The 20372-nt window shown below is 50.0% G+C and overlaps 1 protein-coding gene across 5 annotated transcripts in view; it reads left to right on the plus strand.

Moving 5' to 3' along the window:
* Positions 1-20372, plus strand: part of ESRRB (estrogen related receptor beta) — a 115007-nt gene that overhangs the window by 71303 nt on the left and 23332 nt on the right. For all 5 annotated transcript variants that reach the window (XM_035720022.2, XM_025443490.3, XM_025443489.3 and 2 more), the window contains one exon: positions 4249-4365. In XM_035720022.2, coding sequence (XP_035575915.1) covers positions 4249-4365 — 117 coding nt within the window. The remainder of the gene's footprint in view (positions 1-4248; positions 4366-20372) is intronic.

Consider the following 20372-nt stretch of genomic DNA (forward strand, 5'->3'; position numbering starts at 1 on the left):
GAAGGAAGGGTGTGGAGTTGAGGACCATGGGCCACATGGGAAGACAGAGTCTGTGTCCCCCAGAGGTGAAATAGATAGGGGAGTGGAACCAGGTGACTGCCATCCCCGCCCTTGCACCACAGTGACCTAAAGCAGTGGCCATTCAGGCCTGGATGCTAGCCAGCAGCCTCTGACACATGCATCCCCCAGGAGCCCTCTGAGCCCCCCTGGCGCCACCCATGAGCCCCGGGAGAGGATTGCCCACTGCCTGCAGCTGCCAGGGACAGCTGATGGGGATGCCCTTGGGCTTTCCTTCTGGGGCACAGCATCAAAGAGGGCTGCTGGTGGGGATTTCCCCTCTACCTTGAGGTCAGAGGTCATGCAGAAGTCCAGGTCAGGTCCTGGGCATTCCTGCCTCCCTGCCACACTACAGGGCCAGGTGCGCCAACTCTGAGGTCACTGGTGCTGATGTGTTTAAATGTCAGGGAGTGGCCAGCCTCACGTCTGACACCTAGAAAAGGCTTACCCCGGAGACTTTTGCTGAATTGACCCTGACCGACAGGCCTGGATGTCAAAGTAAGCAGAGTTGCCTCCATCCCTTGCTTCCATCCCCACGCTGACCTCACTGAGCCCTTTATGTGCTTTCCGTCCCAGTATCACACAACTTTAGAAGATAGGAATGTGCCAGGCCCATTTTACAGATGAGGAAATGGACCCAGAGAGGTTTAGGTGACTTTGCCTGAAGTAACATCTGCCTGTGTCTCTGCAGGGCACACTCCTGTGTTAGAACCCCGAATGTATGCTAGCCATTGGCTGTGTCCTTGTCCTATGAGAGCCCACCTCCAAACCTGCCTCACTGCAGCTGGTGGCGAGTATGTGTGTGTGCACCCCAGACGCCCCTCCCTGCTCCTGAGCCCTCCTAGACTGCCCTCCAGAGACCACAGGAATTCTGATGAATTAATCTCATCACTTTATCGAGGAGGCACTTATAGAAATTACAAGGCAAGGCCACCAGCCTGGCTTTGCTGGCAGCTAGCCGCTTGGGCCATAAAACAAATTGAAAGGAACAAAAATAAATAAATAAAATTAGAATTCTCTCTTTCTCTCTCTCTCTCTCTCTCTCTCTCTCTCTCTCTCTCTTTCTCTCTCTCTCTCTCACACACACACACACACACACGAGGTCAAGAACATTGCTCGGGTTCTTGTTGTTAACGCTCAGTCCCCTTGTCCTGGGAGGGCATCGGTGCCAAATTGACAGACATTTATTGACCTCCTGCTCGAGCGACAACCCCGCAAAACCCGGGACCCATCTTCCTTCAAGGGATGACAGGCTGGCTGTGCAGCAGAGACCAGTGAAGGTGAAGGGCTGGCAGCATGCAAGTGGCCTCCCAAGGCAGCGTGAGTTACCTTGCCAGGTGAACGCGGGCCCGCAGCGGGCCCTGTGAGCTCACTGCACAGTGGTTCAGAGGCAGACTCGAGCCAGACCATCTGGGTTCAAGTCCTTGCTCTGCCTCTTCCTGGGCTCTGCTCACCTCTCTCAACTCTAAGATGGAGAAAAAAAGATGTTCCCCTTCAGAGTTGTTGAGAAAATGAAACAGGCCCTGTATGAAAAGCAGAACGGTGGCTGCTTCATGATGAGCACTTGTCACTGTTGGTTCTGGGTGTGGATTGAGCACCTGCCGTGTGCAAGGCACCTGATCTAGGGGTCAGACGGGCGAGAGGGAGGAGAAGCAGCGTCTACTTTCCGGGGGCCCTGGGTTCTAAGCGGGGCGGTGGGGTGGTGGAGAGAGCTCACTGGGGTTGTTCTGGGCAGCTGGAACCAAGGCCTGGAAGCGTCGGTTATCACTGAGTTGCAGGAACTGATACTTATGGAAAGTGATGGGGATGTTGAGGCAGAAGAGAGAGGGGTGAGGTGGGAAGCAGCAGGGCCCAAATTCTACAGAGCCTTCAAAGCCAAGATGGCCTTGGATGAATTAGGTTCTGTTTGTGTTTCTCTCCTGTTTATCTTTTCAGTTTCTCACGCTTCTGGGAATATTGAAATTATTTGCCAAGAAGTCACACAAGCCAGAGTGCCTTAGGAAATGGATAGCGTTGGACGAAAGAGGGGAGGGGCACTCAGAATCTTCATCCCTCCCCCTTCCTGCCCTCTCCCACCCCCCAGCACAGAGGGTGACTTCTAGAGCTTCCTAACCCGTAGGAACTGGGAGGGACAAAGGTGAGAAGGTGAGGTAGCTAGAATTCAGAGACAAAGACAGGGAGAGAAGAGAAATGGAGACCTAAGGTGCCCCAGGCAGATCCGCTCCCTTCCTCACCAGTACAAAAGGTGGCTAAGGATACCACGAAGTTCTTGTGAGCATTCACCTTGTGACTGGGGCCCAACAATTTTAGTACTCCAGAGCACTTTGTCAGGGGTAGGAGTTGGTTCCGGCCCGCTCTCAGAAAATCTGGCAGTTGCTGTTGTTCATAGGCCACCATGAGGAGGCTGAGGTACGCCCCCTCCCCACTGCCCCAGACCACCTAGCTGCTGGGTTAGCAGCAGAGAGGGGCCTGGCTGGTCTTCCCAAGCTTCTCGTGGGGTGCAAGGTGGTGCAGGGGATCTGTGTGGCTTTAATCACTCATTTCACTCCCCTAGTCTCAGTTTCTGGGTCTGTGAAATGAGGCCCTGAGAGGCCTACCTCCGAGGGTTCTTGTGAGGAGTGAGAGCCAGCAGGTGCATAGTAGAAGGGACTGTTGGAACCACTAACATCGATGGGTGTGTGTGTGTGTGTGTGTGTGTGTGTGTGTGTGTGTGTAGGGGGGATTCAGAGGCCAGGCAGACCTGGAACTACCCTCTCAAGCCCTGTCTCAGGCTGGGAGTGATCCTTCGGGGACTGCTCTTACTGGGCCAGGTGGACGGGACAGCACCCCTGCTCCAGGGGAGTGTCCCTGGGCCTCAGGAGGGGAGTCAGGTGGGCAGCCTTCTGGGAGTCACTTCTTGCTCCCTCAGCAGGTAGGCATCTGGATGGGGTGGGGACAGGAGGTTTACCCTAGTTCAAAGTCTGTTCTCCAAAAACCATAGGCTCTGGACGACCCCACAGATTTGGGATAGGGGCCGAGAACACCAAATAAAAACAAAACAGCCCTGGGGTCGCTGCCTTGCATTTTACCTTCCAGTTGCCTCCCACCCTCCCCACTCCACTGAGCCCCCTTTTCCTTCCCATTGGTTTGTTCTTCACATGTAGAGCTACAGGGTCCATCTTTGTTAAGTAATTGTAGGCAGGTAATAGTACAAAGGACAGAGGCTCTGTCCTGTGTTGCAAAGGCAGCCGCAGCCTCTCCTGTCAAACGGAGACAGCATCAATTCCTACTCCATGGGATCACTATGAGGACTCAGTAGGTGATTCATTCAACACGCTTTTCTTGCTCGGCTTCTCCATGGCAGGGGCTGACCTCCGTGTGGCCAGAGAGGTAATCGGAGGGATCGTGGGTCAGGTTCAGGGTAGCCATTATAATTCATTAAAGGGGTGAGACAGAAAATGATCACAAATTCCTTCTCTAGTAATGAACTATGGTTATATAATCATCAGCTCGACGTTGAAGAGTGCTTTACAATGTATATGTATTTTTTTAAATTAATCTCTGCGCCCAATGTGAGGCCTGAACTCACCACCCTGAGATCAAGAGCCCGTGCTGCACCAACTGAGCCAGCCAGGCATCCCAGGGTTTTTATATAATTGTTAAAGCAATTTTATAACCATGATCTTGCTAATCTTTCATTTTGGAGACATCACACTGCTTTGCAGATGAGGCAACTAAGATTCAGGGAAAGTAAAATGATTTCAAGATCAACAGGCTGGAGAGGGCTGAGCCTCTAGTGGGGTGTGGAGCACAGGCCCAGGGCCATGTGGGGCCAGAGCTTCTGAGAGGCTTTTCCCGTGACTTGGGACCCCAGGCTGGAGGAAGGGCTTAGAATGACCAACATTCTGGTCAGTGCAGGGGGTGTTCTCTGCCTGGGATAAAATGCCAGCTCAGTGGTGTCTTCAGAGCTGACGGTGACTATTCCTCAGAACTGTGGCTGCCCTGGCACACTCAGACTGCTGGGACTGGGATCTCTGTATTGGAGAGAGTTGGAAGCATTTTGATAAGTGCCTCAGAGCACCTACTTGGAGAGCCACTGCCCTATGGGATGAGGGGCAGTTGTGGGTCTGGCCGGTTAATCCCCATCCAGCCTCTGGTTGGCGGTGGGGGCCCTGGATGCCACCCGGCAACCCTGTCTGTGTCTGGTTACAGGGAACATCGAGTACAGCTGCCCAGCCACCAACGAGTGTGAGATCACAAAACGGAGACGCAAGTCATGCCAGGCCTGCCGCTTCATGAAATGCCTCAAAGTGGGGATGCTGAAGGAAGGTAAGAGGGCTGCATGCTCATGCTGTGCTCTACTGGGGGTCTCAGGGTCCTGTGTTCCTGTCCCCAGGGCAGTGCAGACCCTGGAAATCTCTGCACACATCCCAGGTGAGGACCCTGCTAACATACACCCTGCACACGAGTTTACAGTGGCCTTAGAGCTCCACTCCTAAGGGAGACATGGGGCGTCAGGAAGGCAGGTCTTAGACATTCCCCACTGAGTATCCTTTGGGAAACCCTGACCCCACTTGGACCCTAGAAAGCTAGCTTGGCCTCCCAGGGAAGGCCCTCCTCTTGGGTGGGGTGAGGCCCCGGTTCAGATGCTGTATGAGATGCTGCTCTACCTCGCAGCGGAGCCCAGAGTTTGGGAGTACAAGAAGCAGAGACATTAAGGGCCAGAATGACACATAATGTCCTCTTCACCTGAGCAGAGCAGCCGTGCTCTCCTGCACATGGGCAGGACACCACTGTCACCTTGTGGAGGTTTTCCGCCTGCCATGTTCCCCGCCACCTTATCCTCTCACTTTCCTGTCTCCTCCTCCTCTGCAGCTGTGTCAGCCGGCCAGCCTGGAGGCACAGGTCTCGGGTTCTGAGGGTAGGACACACCCAGATTTCAAAGACTTGTTAGGATGATAAAAAGTATAGTAGCGAAATAGTGTAGTCATTATTTTAAAAAACTGATTGCATGTTAAGGTGATAATATTCTGGATGTAGTGTGTTAAACAAAACATGATGATATTAAGATCACCTGCTTCTGTTTTACCTTCTTTAAAGTGGCTACTTGCAAATTTAAAATGATAACGTGGCTCTCATTATGTGGACCTCGCTGCTCTGGGGCTCCTCTTCATCACCTTCCCTGTTGATCTGCTCAGATGGGTGACCCTCCTTCAAGACCATTTTGGGGGATGGGTAGTGTGTGTGTGTGTGTGTGTGTGTGTGTGTGTGTGTGTGTGTGTCTATTTCTCCCCTGCCCCAGCTTTCGAGGGAGCTGGTGGAGGTTCTTTCGTATCAATCATATCTTTCATGATTCTGGGCCCTAAGATCCTTCCAGAAGTGAAAGGAGGCAGGAAAAGAAAAGGGGTGTGTGCTGATGATCACATAATGGGGAAGGGCTGGGAGAGAAAGGGAAGAAGCCAGTTTGGAATGTAGTCCCTCACTGAGAGGGAGCCCAGAGTCCAGCCCAGCCTTTGAGGGCCCCAGAGCACTCCTCCCACTGTCCTCTCCTTGCATCCCCTGGAGAAAAGAAGGCACGAATTTAAGATAAGATGCTTTGTCAGTTGGACAACTTGGACCTCGTTGTTGAAATCAGAAACCCCCTCCCCCAGTTCCCATCACCACCCCCCTGAGCCCTGAGCCTGAGCCCAGCTCCGCCCAGCCCCGCCCAGTGTGTGCACTTCTAAAGCAGAAGGTCCTGAAGCAGCCTCAACTACCCCCGTATCATATAGATGTTGGCCTTTCAACTGCATTTCTCATTAGCCGCATCATTTACCACATCATTTACCGCCTTTGAGATGGTGAACCCACTGAGCTGTTAGAAACACGCCAGCTGCTTCATGGGTATGTGTGTGGGGGGTCAACTGAGGAACAGTCCTCTTTCTAGAAAAAACAAAAACAAAAACAAAACAGGCTGTCTTAGACCTGCCAAAAGATTTTGTGTTAGTTCATTTTGATTCTACATGATTTTGGTCTTATCCTGGTTGTAAGGTGTGACTCCAACTAGTGGCTGACCCGGGTCCACTGACTCCTACACCAGGCTCATTCTGCTTCCCCAGAGTATCCTGGGGTGCACAGAGAAGGAAACTGAGGCATAAGAACCTCAGCAGGCTGCTTTAGTGCTGACTTCCTCTTATATGCCCTGCTGGAAACCAACTTAAGGGTGTCTAGGTCTTAGAGATGCTCCTCACTCCTCAGTCCTGCCACCTTGTCCTGGGAAGCTGGGTGTGAGGGCGCCGGGTCAGGCTGGGAGCAGCTGTCCAGTGGCCTTTTCCTGGTTGGGGTTTGTGGCCTCTCTTTGCTTACTTAACAGCATCTGAGGATCTTAGAGCAGAAGGGAGCTGCCGTGCTACCAATATGCTCCTGAGTTTGAAGGATGACAGAGTTGAGTCTGCAGGGTTGGGGTTCGAGGCCACTCTCACCCTCGGCCACTTGCTGGTTTGTGGTTGTGGTTTGTGGGGAGGTGGGCCCAGAGCCTGGAGCTTTCACATGCTCTGTGCTGTGTCTGCCCCAAGCCCAGGCCACCCCACCCTCAGCCCAGGATTGTGAGCTGGAGAGCTGGGGAGGCAGAAGGAGAGTTGAGGACATGGGAGGACCACCACTTGACATCCCTGACGGTTTCTAAGGACAGTGTCTAAGGAAGACTCTCCTCGGGGACTACCCAGTGCTGGGAAGAGAGTGCAGGTGCCTCCTGGAGGCCCCCCCCCAAATGGGAGGAATGATGAGGGGGGCCCACTGATGGCAGAGAAGTGTGTGGCCAAGGGCACAGTGATGGCAAATGCAGCTAGGTACCCGGCAGGCCACTTCTGAGAAGCGAAGTAGATGCTGTGTGTCCCAGGACTCTGTGAGGGAGAGCTAGGGGTGTCTCAGAGGAGCTCTGCCTCCGGTGGGCCCCGACCTCGGCCTCCCTGTGCTCTAAACAGCCCTGTAGTTGGCCCAGGACCGGGATGTGGGAAAGGGTTGAGACTGTTGGCAGGAGCAGAGCAGGTGTGCTGAGGTAACCCAGCCTGGAGAGGCCCTTTCTGGAGCTCAGCCTGGAGGAGGAGGTGGCAGTCACCAGAACCCGCCCCGGTACTGGCAGTTCCAAATCCGGAGGGGGCAGGATGACACAAAGGCGCCGAGCGTGGACAAAGCCCAGCGGTTCCATTTCGGTTCTGTCCCCCGCAGGGCTGAGCCTTGGCGGGATCCTGCCATCAGAAGATCCACGGGGACCAGCCCCCCTAGGAGGAGCTTGCCTCATTGAGGAGCCTGGGTCCCTGCCAGGCAGGGACTCTTGGCAGCTGCCCTGGCTTCTGCTTTTGTTCGGTTGTCCCTCCACCACTTGGTGAGCAGGAGCCCAGGCCCCTGGGACAGGTGCGGGCTCCCTGCCCCCCTGCCCCCCGGCCTCCCTCTGCCTTCCCTCAGACTGACCTGACTCCAGGCTTCCCGGGAGCTGCTCCTCCTCCTTAAGGTTCCACAGTGGGGGCCTCGCGTGGGGGAACCTGGGTCCCCTCCTCTGTGCAGGGGTGCAGGGTGGCGGGAGGCTGGAGAAAAGACGTGAATGCCTGCTCCCCTTCCTCTGCATCCCACCTACGCATCCGAAGGCTGTTTCCTACTCTCTGTCCAGCAGCCCTAGAGGTCTCTTAACAGTTTTGCTTTTCTCAAGTAAAACAGCGTGAGGGACTGCTTCATGATTTGGGGGGGGGGGGGCAGCCACTACGGGGTGGCAGGGGCATATCTGGTCCTGTGGCTTCCTTTGGCTCAGCCTCTTCCTTTTATTTATTTATTTATTTATTTATTTATTTATTTATTTATTTATTTATTTCTGGTGTTCAATTTGCCAACATATAGAATAACACCCAGTGCTCATCCCATCGAGTGCCCCCTTCAGTGCCCGCCACCCAGTCACCCCCACCCCCTGCCCACCTCCCCTTCCACTACCCGTTGTTCGTTTCCCAGAGTTAGGAGTCTCTCATGTTCTGTCTCCCTTTCTGATATTTCCCACTCATTTTTTTCTCCTTTCCCCTTTATTCCCTTTCACTATATTTTATATTCCCCAAATGAATGAGATCATATAATGTTTGTCCTTCTCCGATTGACTTACTTCACTCAGCATAATACCCTCCAGTTCCATCCATGTCAAAGCAAATGGTGGGTATTTGTCGTTTCTAATGGCTGAGGAATATTCCATTGTATACATCAGCCTCTTCCTTGAGGCTGCCTTAGGCTCTGGAATCATCCACTGAGCCATGTAGGCAATGCCCAAAGGTCTGCCCACCTTAAGCAAATCCAGTGTGTGAAAGTCTTTACTTTCAGGGAGGGGAAAAAAAGTGATTTTTCTCATCATAAAAAATCGAATACAAAATCCACAGGTGGTTGGGAGTTGATGCCCGGGCCGTCCCCCCGGCCCTGAGGGGAGCTCGCTGTGCGTGCTGCTTCTCCCTTACGCTCCTGGGCCTCTACCCTTCACCGGAACAGCAGGGGTGTTGAAACCTGCTCTCCCCATCAGCGGGTCAAGGTGGGGACCAGATGGAACATGACTTGGTGAAATCCAGCGTGGGGTCGCTTCAGGATGTCACCTCTGTGGGCGTGTTATTCTAGTATTTGATTCAAAGGCAGTCGGGTTGGCACTGAGCTTTCTTCGCAGCCCTCCCATCGTGGTGGGCGGGGCGTACTGGCCGCCCTGGTTTTCCTCCTGGGTTCCCTGGTGGGCATCTCAGAGGTGGTGTCCGGCCCGAGCTGGCCCCCTGTGTGGGGTCTAACGTCAGGATGATGAGCATCTCCCTTGGGACAACCGTGGAGAAGCTCTCCCTTGATAGGCGGGCTTCCCGGCCTGGCCAGGGTGTTGGCCTGACAGCCCCTGCGTGGAAGAGCCTGGAAAACCATGTGCTGCATTTCTCAGGGAGCCCCATGCCTCGGCACAGCTCTGAGCTTTCAGCAGCTCTCTCTAGAAGGCTCGTCCTGCGAGCTTCGCCTTCCCTTCAGCTCCCCTCACCTCACATCACCTGCCTCAGGCCGGCGGCCTCCCTGTCCCGCTCCATTTCCTCCTCCCCTCGGCCCCTGCCTGCCTTTCCCCAAGTGTTTTCTAAAAGATATTTGATTTCAGTGAAAGCTGGGCCGACATCCATGCAATATGCTCTCACTGTCTTTGTGCTTGTTGGGCGGGCGGAGGGCTCCTCCGGGGATTCTGGGTAATTGGGTTAGTGGCCAGCTCATGTCAGGAAATTAAAAGGAGGCTCCGATCAGGTTCCCGCTGCATGGGATTTAATGGCTTTGTATTTATAGACTATTCTGCCTCTAGCCCCTGCCAGAAATACCACTTTTCTGGCCCTGCGAAGGAAGAAAGAGGATGAGAGATGACTTGCCTTTAAACATTCTTTTTCTTTTCCAAAATACGTTAGTGTTCTGAAACAAACCAACTCTCCGGCACTTCAGAGAATAGTTTTGAACTAGAGCCCAAGAACACTGGCGTATATTTGTATCCCTCACCCCCACCCCCGCCCTGCTGCACCACGTTCCATCTTACACACGTCACGTGCGCGCGCACCGATGCACACACATGCGCACGTGCGCATATGCACTCAAGTCTGACAGCCCACGAGAGCTTCCCATGTGGTCTGAAGCCTCGAGGCCGCTCAGGCATGATGACCCGATGACCTTTGGTGGGGGAGATGTTGACCGCATGAAGTCATAGGGGATGATCTTGTCTGTGCCGAATCCTTATTACTGTTCATGCAGGACTTTGGGTGTGCCAAAGCACGACATAACAGGCTCAGTGGTCATAAAGACCCACCGAGACCCCAGCGTCACCACTGATCACCTCCTCCGGTACTTCACTTAAGCCTCTCTAAGCCCCGTTTTCCTCTTTTGTAACATGGGAATCCTATTCATAGCCATTTCCATCTTGCTCCCCTCTTCAGGGAAAGTCCTGGAGTTGTGCCACAAAGTAGGGTGTCAGCCATTGATTTGAGATAGGTAGTCTGGGGGATCCCTGGGTGGCGCAGTGGTTTAGCGCCTGCCTTTGGCCCAGGGCGCGATCCTGGAGACCGGGATCAAATCCCACGTCGGGCTCCCGGTGCATGGAGCCTGCTTCTCCCTCTGCCTGTGTCTCTGCCTCTCTCTCTCTCTCTGTGTGTGACTATCATAAGTAAATAAACATTTAAAAAAAAAAAAAAAAAAAAGAGATAGGTAGTCTTCATCATGTTACGTAATTGATTTTCTTCCGAGATCCAGAAGGCAATGTTGAAGCTCCCAGAGCCTCTCTCCCCAATCCTTGGCCAATGACCTCGCTTTACATTTTCTTGAACAAATTAAAAATAGTCAAGTGGGGGAGTTTCTTACTCACCTGTTATTGAAGCCATAAGCCTACCTGTTGCTTCCTGTCTTCACCCCTGTTGGAGATTTCTCTGCTTCTGTCAAAAGCCAGTCTCTCCACCTGTGCTCTCTCTTTCTTCCTCAGGGACTTCAGTCCTGTAGTATCCTGTAGTATCATTTCTGCTTCCAGCATCGTCAAATGCTTCGTCACTCCTGGATCATTTTCTTTTTATTTTATTTTATTTTTTTAAGATTTTATTTATTTATTCATGAGAGACACAGAGACAGAGAAAGAGGCAGAGGGAGAAGCAGGCTCCATCCAGGGAGCCTGACGTGGGACTCAATCCCGGGTCTCCAGGATCACACCCTGGGCTGAAGGCAGCACTAAACCACTGAGCCACCCAGTCTGCCCCTGGATCATTTTCATTAGCAGACAAACATACTTCTATTCTCCCCTTATAAAAACAAAATATTTAAATAAAAAAACCCCACAACTGTATTTTGACCTTTTGCCTTCATCTACCTACTGCTACCTTACCCTGCTCCTCTTTCCAACAAAAGTTCCCCTAAGAGTTGATAGCATTTATTATATCCATTTTCTTACCCCATCCATTTTAAAAACAAAAGAAAATGGGAAGCCTGTGTGGCACAGTGGTTGAGCGTCTGCCTTTGGCTCAGGGCCATGATCCTGGTCCCGGGATTGAGTCTCGCACTGGGCTCCCTGCATGGAATGTGCTTCTCCCTCTGCCTGTGTCTCTGCCTCTTTCTGTGTGTCTTTCATGAATAAATAAATAAAATCTTTTTAAACAAACAAACAAATAAATAAATACAGAACACCCAAAAACTTCCTTTAAAAGTAAACGTTGAGTAGATCCAGAAAAATAGTTATAATTAGGTGAAGGCTAAGCTTCTTTAAAAAAGAAACTCCCTTCCCCTCTCAAACAAATGAAAACCAGAAGCTTAAGCAGGATAGAAATGTGGTCCTCTCTCCTCTCTCAATGTAACAGTCCAGAAGTCAAAGGTGATCCAGGACTGGTTGGCAGCTTGGCCAGCCTTAGCAGGTGGACCCAGTTATCATCATCTTTCAGGCAGCCAGAAGGAAGCCTAGCCCAGCCAGCTCGTTGGAAGGATGGGACCCAGTCGTTGGAAGGATGGGACCCAGAAGTGGCACATATTCCTTCCATTCACAGCCCATGGATGGAACCTGGTCATGTGGCCATGCCTCTCCGAGGAAGTCTGGGAATTGTAGTCTGGAGTTGGATGGGAGGCCATGGGAAAAGGGGAATGAATGATGTATTTCTGTGGGCAAGCACTGTTACATGCCAAAAATATACGTAAAGTCAATATTTCTGAGATGAATGCTCTTGCCGTGTGGTGCTGTAATTCAGACACGTTCATTGCTGGATAGCAGGAGGCAGCCAGAGAATAAATATTTTAGGCTTTGAGAGCCAGAGGGCCTCGGCTGCAGCTGCCCAACTCTGCCACTGTTGTGGTGTGAAAGCAGCCACAGACCATGTAGAAATGAATGAACAGCGGTGTGTTCTGACGAACAGGCAAAGCATCGGGTTTGGCTCAAAGACCTTAGTTTGCAAACTCCTGCACTCTGGTATCACTGGATGAGCTCCGGAGAGTTTGTTCTTCCTTCCTTCCTTCCGCTGAGGAAGCAGGGCCGCACACATCCTGGAGTCCCGGTGTCCATGCCTAAGGGATTTCAGGCCTGCGGGAGAAGTGCCAGGTATGTGCATCTTCAGCTTTCCGAGGTGATAGGAAACTGTTTTTGATTTGGTTGTACCGACCTATTACTTGTGTTCAAACATTCTGGTTGCTCCATATCCTCACCAATGCTTTTTAGGTTTTGCTTGTGTGCGTAAAGTGGTGTCGTCTTATTGCTTTAATATGTATTCTCTCCGTTGTCAGAGAGAATGTGGCCACTTGATTCCTTTTCTGTGAGATGCTTGTCTGAGCCTTTTCCCTGTTTTTCTACTTTATTTTTTTCTCATGGGTCGTGGAATTCTTTATATATTCTGGTCATTTTGTTAGTTCCAGTTTTTCAGTTGTTGGTGTTGTAAAAAGCTCCCCACTGGCTTTCTTCTCTTGGCAGAGCCCTTTGATGGTCAAGAGTTGGTAATTTTTTTATTTAAAGATTTGCAAGCGAGCAGGGTAGGGGTGGGAGAGGGAGAGGGAGGGGCAGACTCCCCGCCCCCCCTGCCCCCCAGGTCTCCATCCCAGGAACCCCAGGGTCATGACCTGAGCCAAAGGCAGATGCTTAACTGACTGAGCCAGCCAGGCGCCCCAGAAGTTAGTAATTTCAATAAATTGAATTTATCAATCTTTTCCTTTATGGTTTGCACTTTTATGTTATTAAAAAAGTTATTTTCCTAGCCTGCTTTTGTAAAGATGCTTTCCTCATGGGGCGCCTGAGCGGCTCAGTTGGTTAAGCCATTGCCTGAGGTCATGGTCTCTGGGTCCTGGGATCGAGCCCTGTGTTCAACTCCCTGCTCAGCTGGGAGTCTGCTTCTCTCTCTCTCCCTGTATTCTTTCTCTCAAATAAAAGATCTTTAAAAAGGCGAAAAAAATGCTTTCCTCATGTGCCTTACTCTTTAGGTCTCTGATCCTGCTGGAATCTATTTTTGAGTACAATGAGCTTGTCCCCCGTCACGCCCCAGCCCTGAGCCTGCACACTGCAACCTGCAGCCCCTGGGTCGCCAAATCGGGTACTCCTCTCTCTTCCCTCACTCAGCCTCTCAGCGATATTCCAAACAGCTGGCCAGCCTCCTTGTGCCCTTTTCTCTTGGCTTCTCTAATACCCTGCTGGCCAGGTTTCCCCCTTACCTCTCTCACCGTGCTCCTTATCAAGTCTTCTTCGCAAACGTATCTTTTTCGTGCTCTTTACGTGTTGCTGTTATGTGACTTGGAACTGGGCTCTTCACTCTCCATCCTAGACCTCTAGCTCTAGCTCATCCTGTCCATTCCAGATACCAGTGTCTAACTGCCCTGCTGGCACCTCCACTTGGGTGCCTTAGGAGGCATCACATTCTCCACACATCTAGAGGGTGCCTCCAACTGTGCCCCACCCCTCCCCTGCCACTCTAGCCTTCCCGTCTCAGGAATGGCACCCCTGTTTACTCTGTGCTCAAGCAAAATCTAGAAGTCATCCTGGACTCCTTCTGAGTCAATATCAAAAATGTATATCAGGATCCTCCTACATTTCTTCATCTCCATGGCCGTGAACTCTGGTTCTGGGAAGCACCATCTTCTTCCCAGACCTCAACAGCTTCCTAATTGGACTTCTGATTCCAGTTCCTATTTAATCTAATTTCCACAGCAGTCAGAGTGATCTTTTTAAAACACTCATATGATTCCGTCACTTGGCTTCATAGTATTCGATGGCTTTCTGTTGTACGTAGTACGGAATCTGAGCACTGTACTCTGGTCTTCAAGACCCTGTGTGATCCAGCAGCCCCCTCCCTACCTTTTCAGTGTCATCTGGTCCCATTCCTCTCCTGCCCCCTCACTCCTGCTCACTGTTGCTCCAGTCTCACTGGTTTACTTTTGATCCTTAAACATGACAGACTCTTTTCTATCCTAGGAGCTTTGGCTCTCCCCGTGGCTGGCTCCTCATCCTTGAAGCCCTAACTTAAATGTCATCTCAGAAAGACCTCTCTTCCCACTTCCTTTCTTATCATATCCCTTTGTTTGCTTCTTCACTGAACTTCTCTCAGCTTGAAATTATTTATTCAGTTGTTTGTTTGCATGCTTGTTTACTGTGACAGCCTCTAACCCAATTGTTATTGATTAAGAGTTTCATGAATTCCTGTGAAAATCCCGTGGAAATTCTATCATAGAACACACACAAGAACTTGCACATAAAATTTTGTAGTTTTGAGATCCCTGGGTGGCGCAGTGGTTTGGCGCCTGCCTTTGGCCCAGGGCACGATCCTGGAGACCCGGGATCGAATCCCACGTCAGGCTCCCGGTGCATGGAGCCTGCTTCTCCCTCTGCCTATGTCTCTGCCTCCCTCCCTCTCTCTCTCTTTCTCTCTCTCTCTCTCTCTGTGTGACTATCATAAATAAAAAAAAAAAATTTTGTAGTTTCAGGGGCTACACAGAACTCCTGAAGCCCACCTAAGAGGTTCCCAAAGTCAGATTAAGATCTGTTATTACAGAATCAAAGTTTTAGAGGTACAAAGAACCTGAGAAATATTCCAGGCTTCTGGATGGTAAATTGCCTTTATTTGGACCATCAGCTGTAGAGTAGGGAGTGGCTGCCTAGATACAGGATCCAAAGGCTTTCGCTCAGTTGGGATCAGTAGGCAAGAGTGCTGTAAGCGATTAGCAATGTCTGCCACAGACTAGGAAATGGGAGGCAGACCTCATTCGTGAGTTTAATTTGCCCAAGGCCACACTGCTAGTAAATAACAGCTGAGTGGTAGCTAGTCTCCTGGATTACATGAGGATTCCTTTAAGAAGCCCATTCCAACTCAGTGTAGATGGTTTAGCCTATAGCTTTTCCTCAAAGGGGAGAAGAGAGGAAGGGAAAGGAAGGGGAGACTGGGCCTGAATAGCTTTCCCCTATTAGCGTGCACAATGTAGGATGGAGACTTCTTGGCAGCTGGGAATGCAGGGACAACCCAGGCTTGCCGAAATGTCCTTGGGCACGTGATGGCCTAAGTGAGAAGGGTCCAGAGAAGAGAGCAGCTGATGGATACTCTAACAGACAAGAGGACAGGAACTCATCACTCAGGACCACTGTACCCACCACCCAGGAGCCATTGGCACAAGCCCCAGAATATAAGGTTTATCCACTCACAAGGCTCTCTCTCTTCACCGTTATGATATGGCGCCAGGGTTAGAGGCAGCCCCAAATAGCCATCCTGTCCTAGGCTGAAGTTGAACTCACCTGTCACCCAGATTCCCCCGCAGGACAAGTCACTAAAGGACAAGCCCCGCACATGCTGGGACACCCGTCAGCATGCCCACATGACCTGCAGCCTCTTGGTACCCACATCACCTTCTGGGTGGTTTCCTCTTTCTAGAGATGAGTCAGCTGTAATTTGGTAGAACTTACCAAAAGAGTCAACCCGAGTCCCCAGGGAAGAACACCGGTCTGATAAAGTACTGAGTAAAACAGGTTTAGTAAGTGCTCCCCAGACCTGGCAAGTAGTCAGAATCACTGGAGGAACATTGAAAAGTTATCCATTCCTGGACATCACCCCATACCTACTGACTCAGAACCTCAAAGCCGCAAGTACTCAAAGTCTGTATCATTTAGAGGTTTTCCATGACATGTGATCCCAGAGACTGGTGGTCTCAAGTTCCAAGAAGAGGAGATAGGACTCGGAAGTCAAGGTTCAGATCCACCCTCTGATGTTTCCTGGCTGTGTGTCCCTGAGCAAGTTTCCTGTCCTTTCTGAGCTTCAGTTTTCACAGGAGAATAATAACAATCCTGTATTCTCTCTCCCTCCATATTCTTATGTGGAACTAATGAGATAGAGAAATCGCTTTGTCAGCTGTGAAGCACCGCACAGGTGTGAGCCTGCTCACATCATTCATAAACCGGGGACATTGAATTGAGGAGGAGGAGGGTGAGAGGGTGGGGTCTGTGGGTGAGGCAAAGGGAAGGGTCCTGACCGTGGAGACTTTGCAATGTCAGGAGGGATCCTGCCCTTAGACGCAGGCAGCAGCTCTGCAGAGGAGGCTGGGGGAGGACACAGCTCCCGAGGCCTTTCCCTCTCCAGCCTTGTCTGGACGTTTCCTGTGGGAAGAGAAATGTGACAGGAGCAGCACTTGGGCCAGGCTCTGGGCCAGGTGCAGGGCCACGCTCTTCAGAGCCCTAGCTGGGTATTTTTAGTGCCTGGGTAGAAAAGAAAGAAACTTGAACTGCCCCGGCCACGGTGCCCCTGCACACTTGGCTATTTTTACTTCTGAAAGACTGGGATCTCGTCCAGCTTAGGGAGGGAAAATGAAGAAAGGAGGGAGGTGGAGGGAAGCAGGAATTATTTTACTTCCATTAAGAAAAAAAGTCAGAAGCCTGACCTTATCCAGTTGGCAAGTGGACTTCTGATCCAGGATGTGGCATTTGCCACCTCTGGACACAGACGTACCGCAGGGGGCTGGAGAGGTCAGCAGATAGGCGTGGGTGGAAACAGAGGTTTGGGGAGCCTGGCACCCCTCCTTCCAGGGATTTTCTGCCCCCAGAGTGGCCCTGCTGCTTCTCTAATATTTCCTGTGTGGGAAGTGGGATGCACTCAGATGGAGGGCACCTCCCTATGATGAGCCTGGCAGGGACTGGGGGCCACACAGCTGCAGCCACAGCAGAGCCTCTGTCCCAGGTGTCAGATGGAGGCAGCGCTCCGCCCTGTGGGCATGTTCTAGAAAGAAGCTGTGTGCTCCTGGGCACAATGCTCAACCTCTCTGAGCCATAGTTCCTTAAGAATTTTTTTAATTGTATCGGACTCATGTAGTTTTAACTAAGGGGATGTGTGTCTCTCTTCTAAGAAGGAGGCTATCAGTTTCCTGCCAGACCCTACCACCTTCCATAGGCAGATGAAAGGAAAGAAGTTACTATTAAGCACCTACTGTGTTCTAGGCATTTGGCTACTTGCACACATTTTATGTTATTTATTTCCACCAACCTTAGAAAGATGAAGTATTTTTAAGAGTTTTAGTAGCTTGGCTGAGATACAGTTCACCCGCTTAAAGTGCCCAGTTCAATGGTTTCAGGTATGTCGTGTTATTAATTTTTTTAATTGTGGCAAAATATCTATAACAAAGCTGACCATTGTGAAGACCATCTTTAAGTGTACAATTCAGCGGCACTAAAGCACATTGACAGTGATTCTGGTTCTCAAGCACCTTCATCATCCCAATCAGAAACCCTGTACTCATGAAACAAAAGTGACCCCTATTCTCTACCCTCCTACCCCTGGTAACCTCCAATCCACCCTCTCTCTATTCAAGATATTTCTTATAAATGGAATCATACAGTATCTCTCCTTTTATATCTGGCTTCTTTCACGGAGTGTAATATTTTCAAGGTTGGTCCATGCAGGCTGGTCAGAATGTCATCCATTTTCGTGGCTGGATAATATTCCATTATGTATGGATACACCACATGTTGTTTATCCTTTCATCTGTCAACAAACAGTTGGTTTGCTTCCGCCTTTTGGCTCTTGTGAGTATTACTGCCATGAGCATTAAAATACAAATACCTGCTAGAGTTCCTGATTTCAGTTCTTTTGGGATGTACCTAGGAATGAAATCGCTGCACTAGGTGATATATGGTTGATAATCCTATTTAGCTTTCTGAGGAATTGCCAACCTGTTTTCTACAACAGCTGCACCATTTTATGTTTCCACAAATAGCTGATAGTTTTTTAAATTAATCTTTTTAATTTTTGAGGTAATTGGGAGATGTACATGTAGCTGTTAAGAAATAATATACAGAGATCCCACGTGCCCTTTACCCAGTTTCTCCCAATGGTAGCATCTTGCAAAACTTGCACAGTATCATAGCCAGGATGTTGATAGTGATACGGTCAGAATAGAGAAGAGTATTTTTAATCATAATAATATTAACTGACACTTTCTGGTGCCATTTACAGTATTTCAAGTGCTTTACACGTACTAACTCATCCAGCCCTCACAACGAGCCAAGGCACATACTATTGTTGTCATACAGGTGCAGGAATCAGGGCACAGAAAGGTGAGGAAACTTGCTCAAGGTCACTCATGTACCAAGAGGTAGAGTCAGGGATGACATCCAGGTCTGACCCTGAGGCTAGTGCTTCTCTCTTCTGCTTTGGAGGCACATACCTCTCTGGGCATCCGCACAGTTGATACCCACAGAACAAACACAGTCCCCAGATGAGCCTGGCAAGCCACAGCCAGGAGGGCCGTGGGTCTTTGCTTTCAGTCCTTTGTGATGGAGCATCTCAGCGTGGACTTGGCTACTCCTCCTGTTCACATTGCCTTTTCCCCCGTTCCTGGCAAGGCTGACCAAGCACATATCACCTCCCCACTGTCCTGGTCAGGGCTGGGAAGGAACAGAGGTCTCCTCACAGGGACACCAAAGAGGACTTCATGAAGGAACTATTTACAGAAGGGTGGGTGAGAACCAGTCAGAAGTGGTGATGTACCCCAGGACTAGCAAGAGTGGGGAATTTTTAACAACTGCCAGCCTGCAGAAACCTGGCAGGAATTGCCCCAGCAAGCAGGTGAGAACTGTAACCATTCTCAGAGGTCAAAGTCAGCCTTCATCCCTACCTGTGTGGTCTCGGCAAGTTACTCAGCCTCTCGTAGCTTCAATTTCTCCATTCTGTAAAACGGGCTCATAGAATCTCCCTCATAGGGATGTGGCAATCCCTGGGTGAAATAACATATGTACAATTCTTAGAGCAGAGGCTGGTACCAAGGAACAGCTGGGCAGTAGTTGTGAACTTCTCCTTATATGCGTTCGTGTCTACGAGATTTAGGGGTGTTATCATGTTGGTCTAGGAGGACAGCTCCCTACCCCATCCTGGGCTCAACCACAGGACCCAGTCTGCACAAGAACATGGATTCCAGAGATTACCAGTCTTTTTGTATTCTTAGCAAATTTATGAATACTTAAATTTTGGCCTGCACATGTTCAGGGATTCACAGTATTGAACGTTGATTAAAACAAAGGATATGTATTTATCACAGTACTTAGAGGTCTGAAATACTTCGCACGAAAGTACTATTAATGTTTTTAAATTCAAGAAGTATCAATGAGGTGATATAATCTAATAATCCCAGACAGTGATTATAAGTTAATTGTATTTTAATAGGCTCCTTGAGCCTGCTTTTTAGATATTTTGGTAAAACCATGAGAACACAAACAATAAGGCAACTCTCATTTCAAGTTCAAGTTGTCTTCTTCTTTTTTTTTTTTTGGCCCCCATTTGGTGTTTGTAAGACTTAAGCATCCTAATTTAGGAAATAATTGCCCGTTTTATCACTGAAAATTGCTTTCTGCTGCAAGTTACAGAGAACTTGACTGCTAGTGGCTTAAGCATCGATAAATGAGATCGATTTTCCCACCTACCAAGGACTCTGGAGATGGACGATTGCTGGCATTTTACAGGCTTCTCAGCCATAGCATCGAGGGCACAGGCTCTCTCTGTCTTTCTTTGGTGTTTTTTGGGGTCCTCACTTGGCTGCCTCATGGCTGCAGGTTGCTTGCCAAAGCTCTAACCTTCACCTTCCAGGTCAGGGCAGGAGAAAGGCAGAGCTGCACCAAACCTGTCTGTGTCTTGTATCAGAAAAGCAAAACCATTCCCAGAAGCCCCCAGCATGGACTTCCCCTTACAGCCCATTGCCCAGAACCAGGTCATATGACCAGCACTTGCTACCACGGAAACTGGGGAAGCAGGGAGGGACCTAAATTGGTAGGAGTGGCCCCGGGCACGTTGCCTCTACCAACAAAATCCCAGTTCCCTGAGCATGAAAGAGGGAATGGAAAGACAATTGTGTAGACAACTAATCATGTCTGCTAGACACAGCCATTAGAATTTGATGCATTTTTAAGGGATTCATGATATAGCATCTTGCAGCAACATTCAGGATGAGAACGCAGTCTGGGCCATTATCTTATTTGCTAAAATTGTGAGCGGTGTACTCTAGAAAATATAAAAACACATCGGCAGATAATAAATATAAACATAGTTGACCAATGTCTGTTTTGGCAGAGTGCAGAGGAATTCAGACCTGTCCACTGTCTCTGCCCTTGAGATGCTGACCGTGCTCAGTTCAGAGCAGACTACATCAATAAAGACTAATGTGTAGAAGGCAGGGAGGTGACAGGCCTGAAAACATCGTACAAATATAGAAAATAAAGAGTGCTTGGCCATCAAAAGAGGGTGCCCAAGGATATTCCAGTCCATAAAGGGTTGTCTTATGAAAGGGGGGATGGTCTTCGTTGGGTGGGACAGAAGGTAGAAAGTGATCTGGAGGCAGAATTTAGCTCAATATGAGGGAAACTT

Source organism: Canis lupus, chromosome 8, assembly GCF_003254725.2.
Source record: "Canis lupus dingo isolate Sandy chromosome 8, ASM325472v2, whole genome shotgun sequence".
Lineage (NCBI taxonomy): Eukaryota > Metazoa > Chordata > Mammalia > Carnivora > Canidae > Canis > Canis lupus.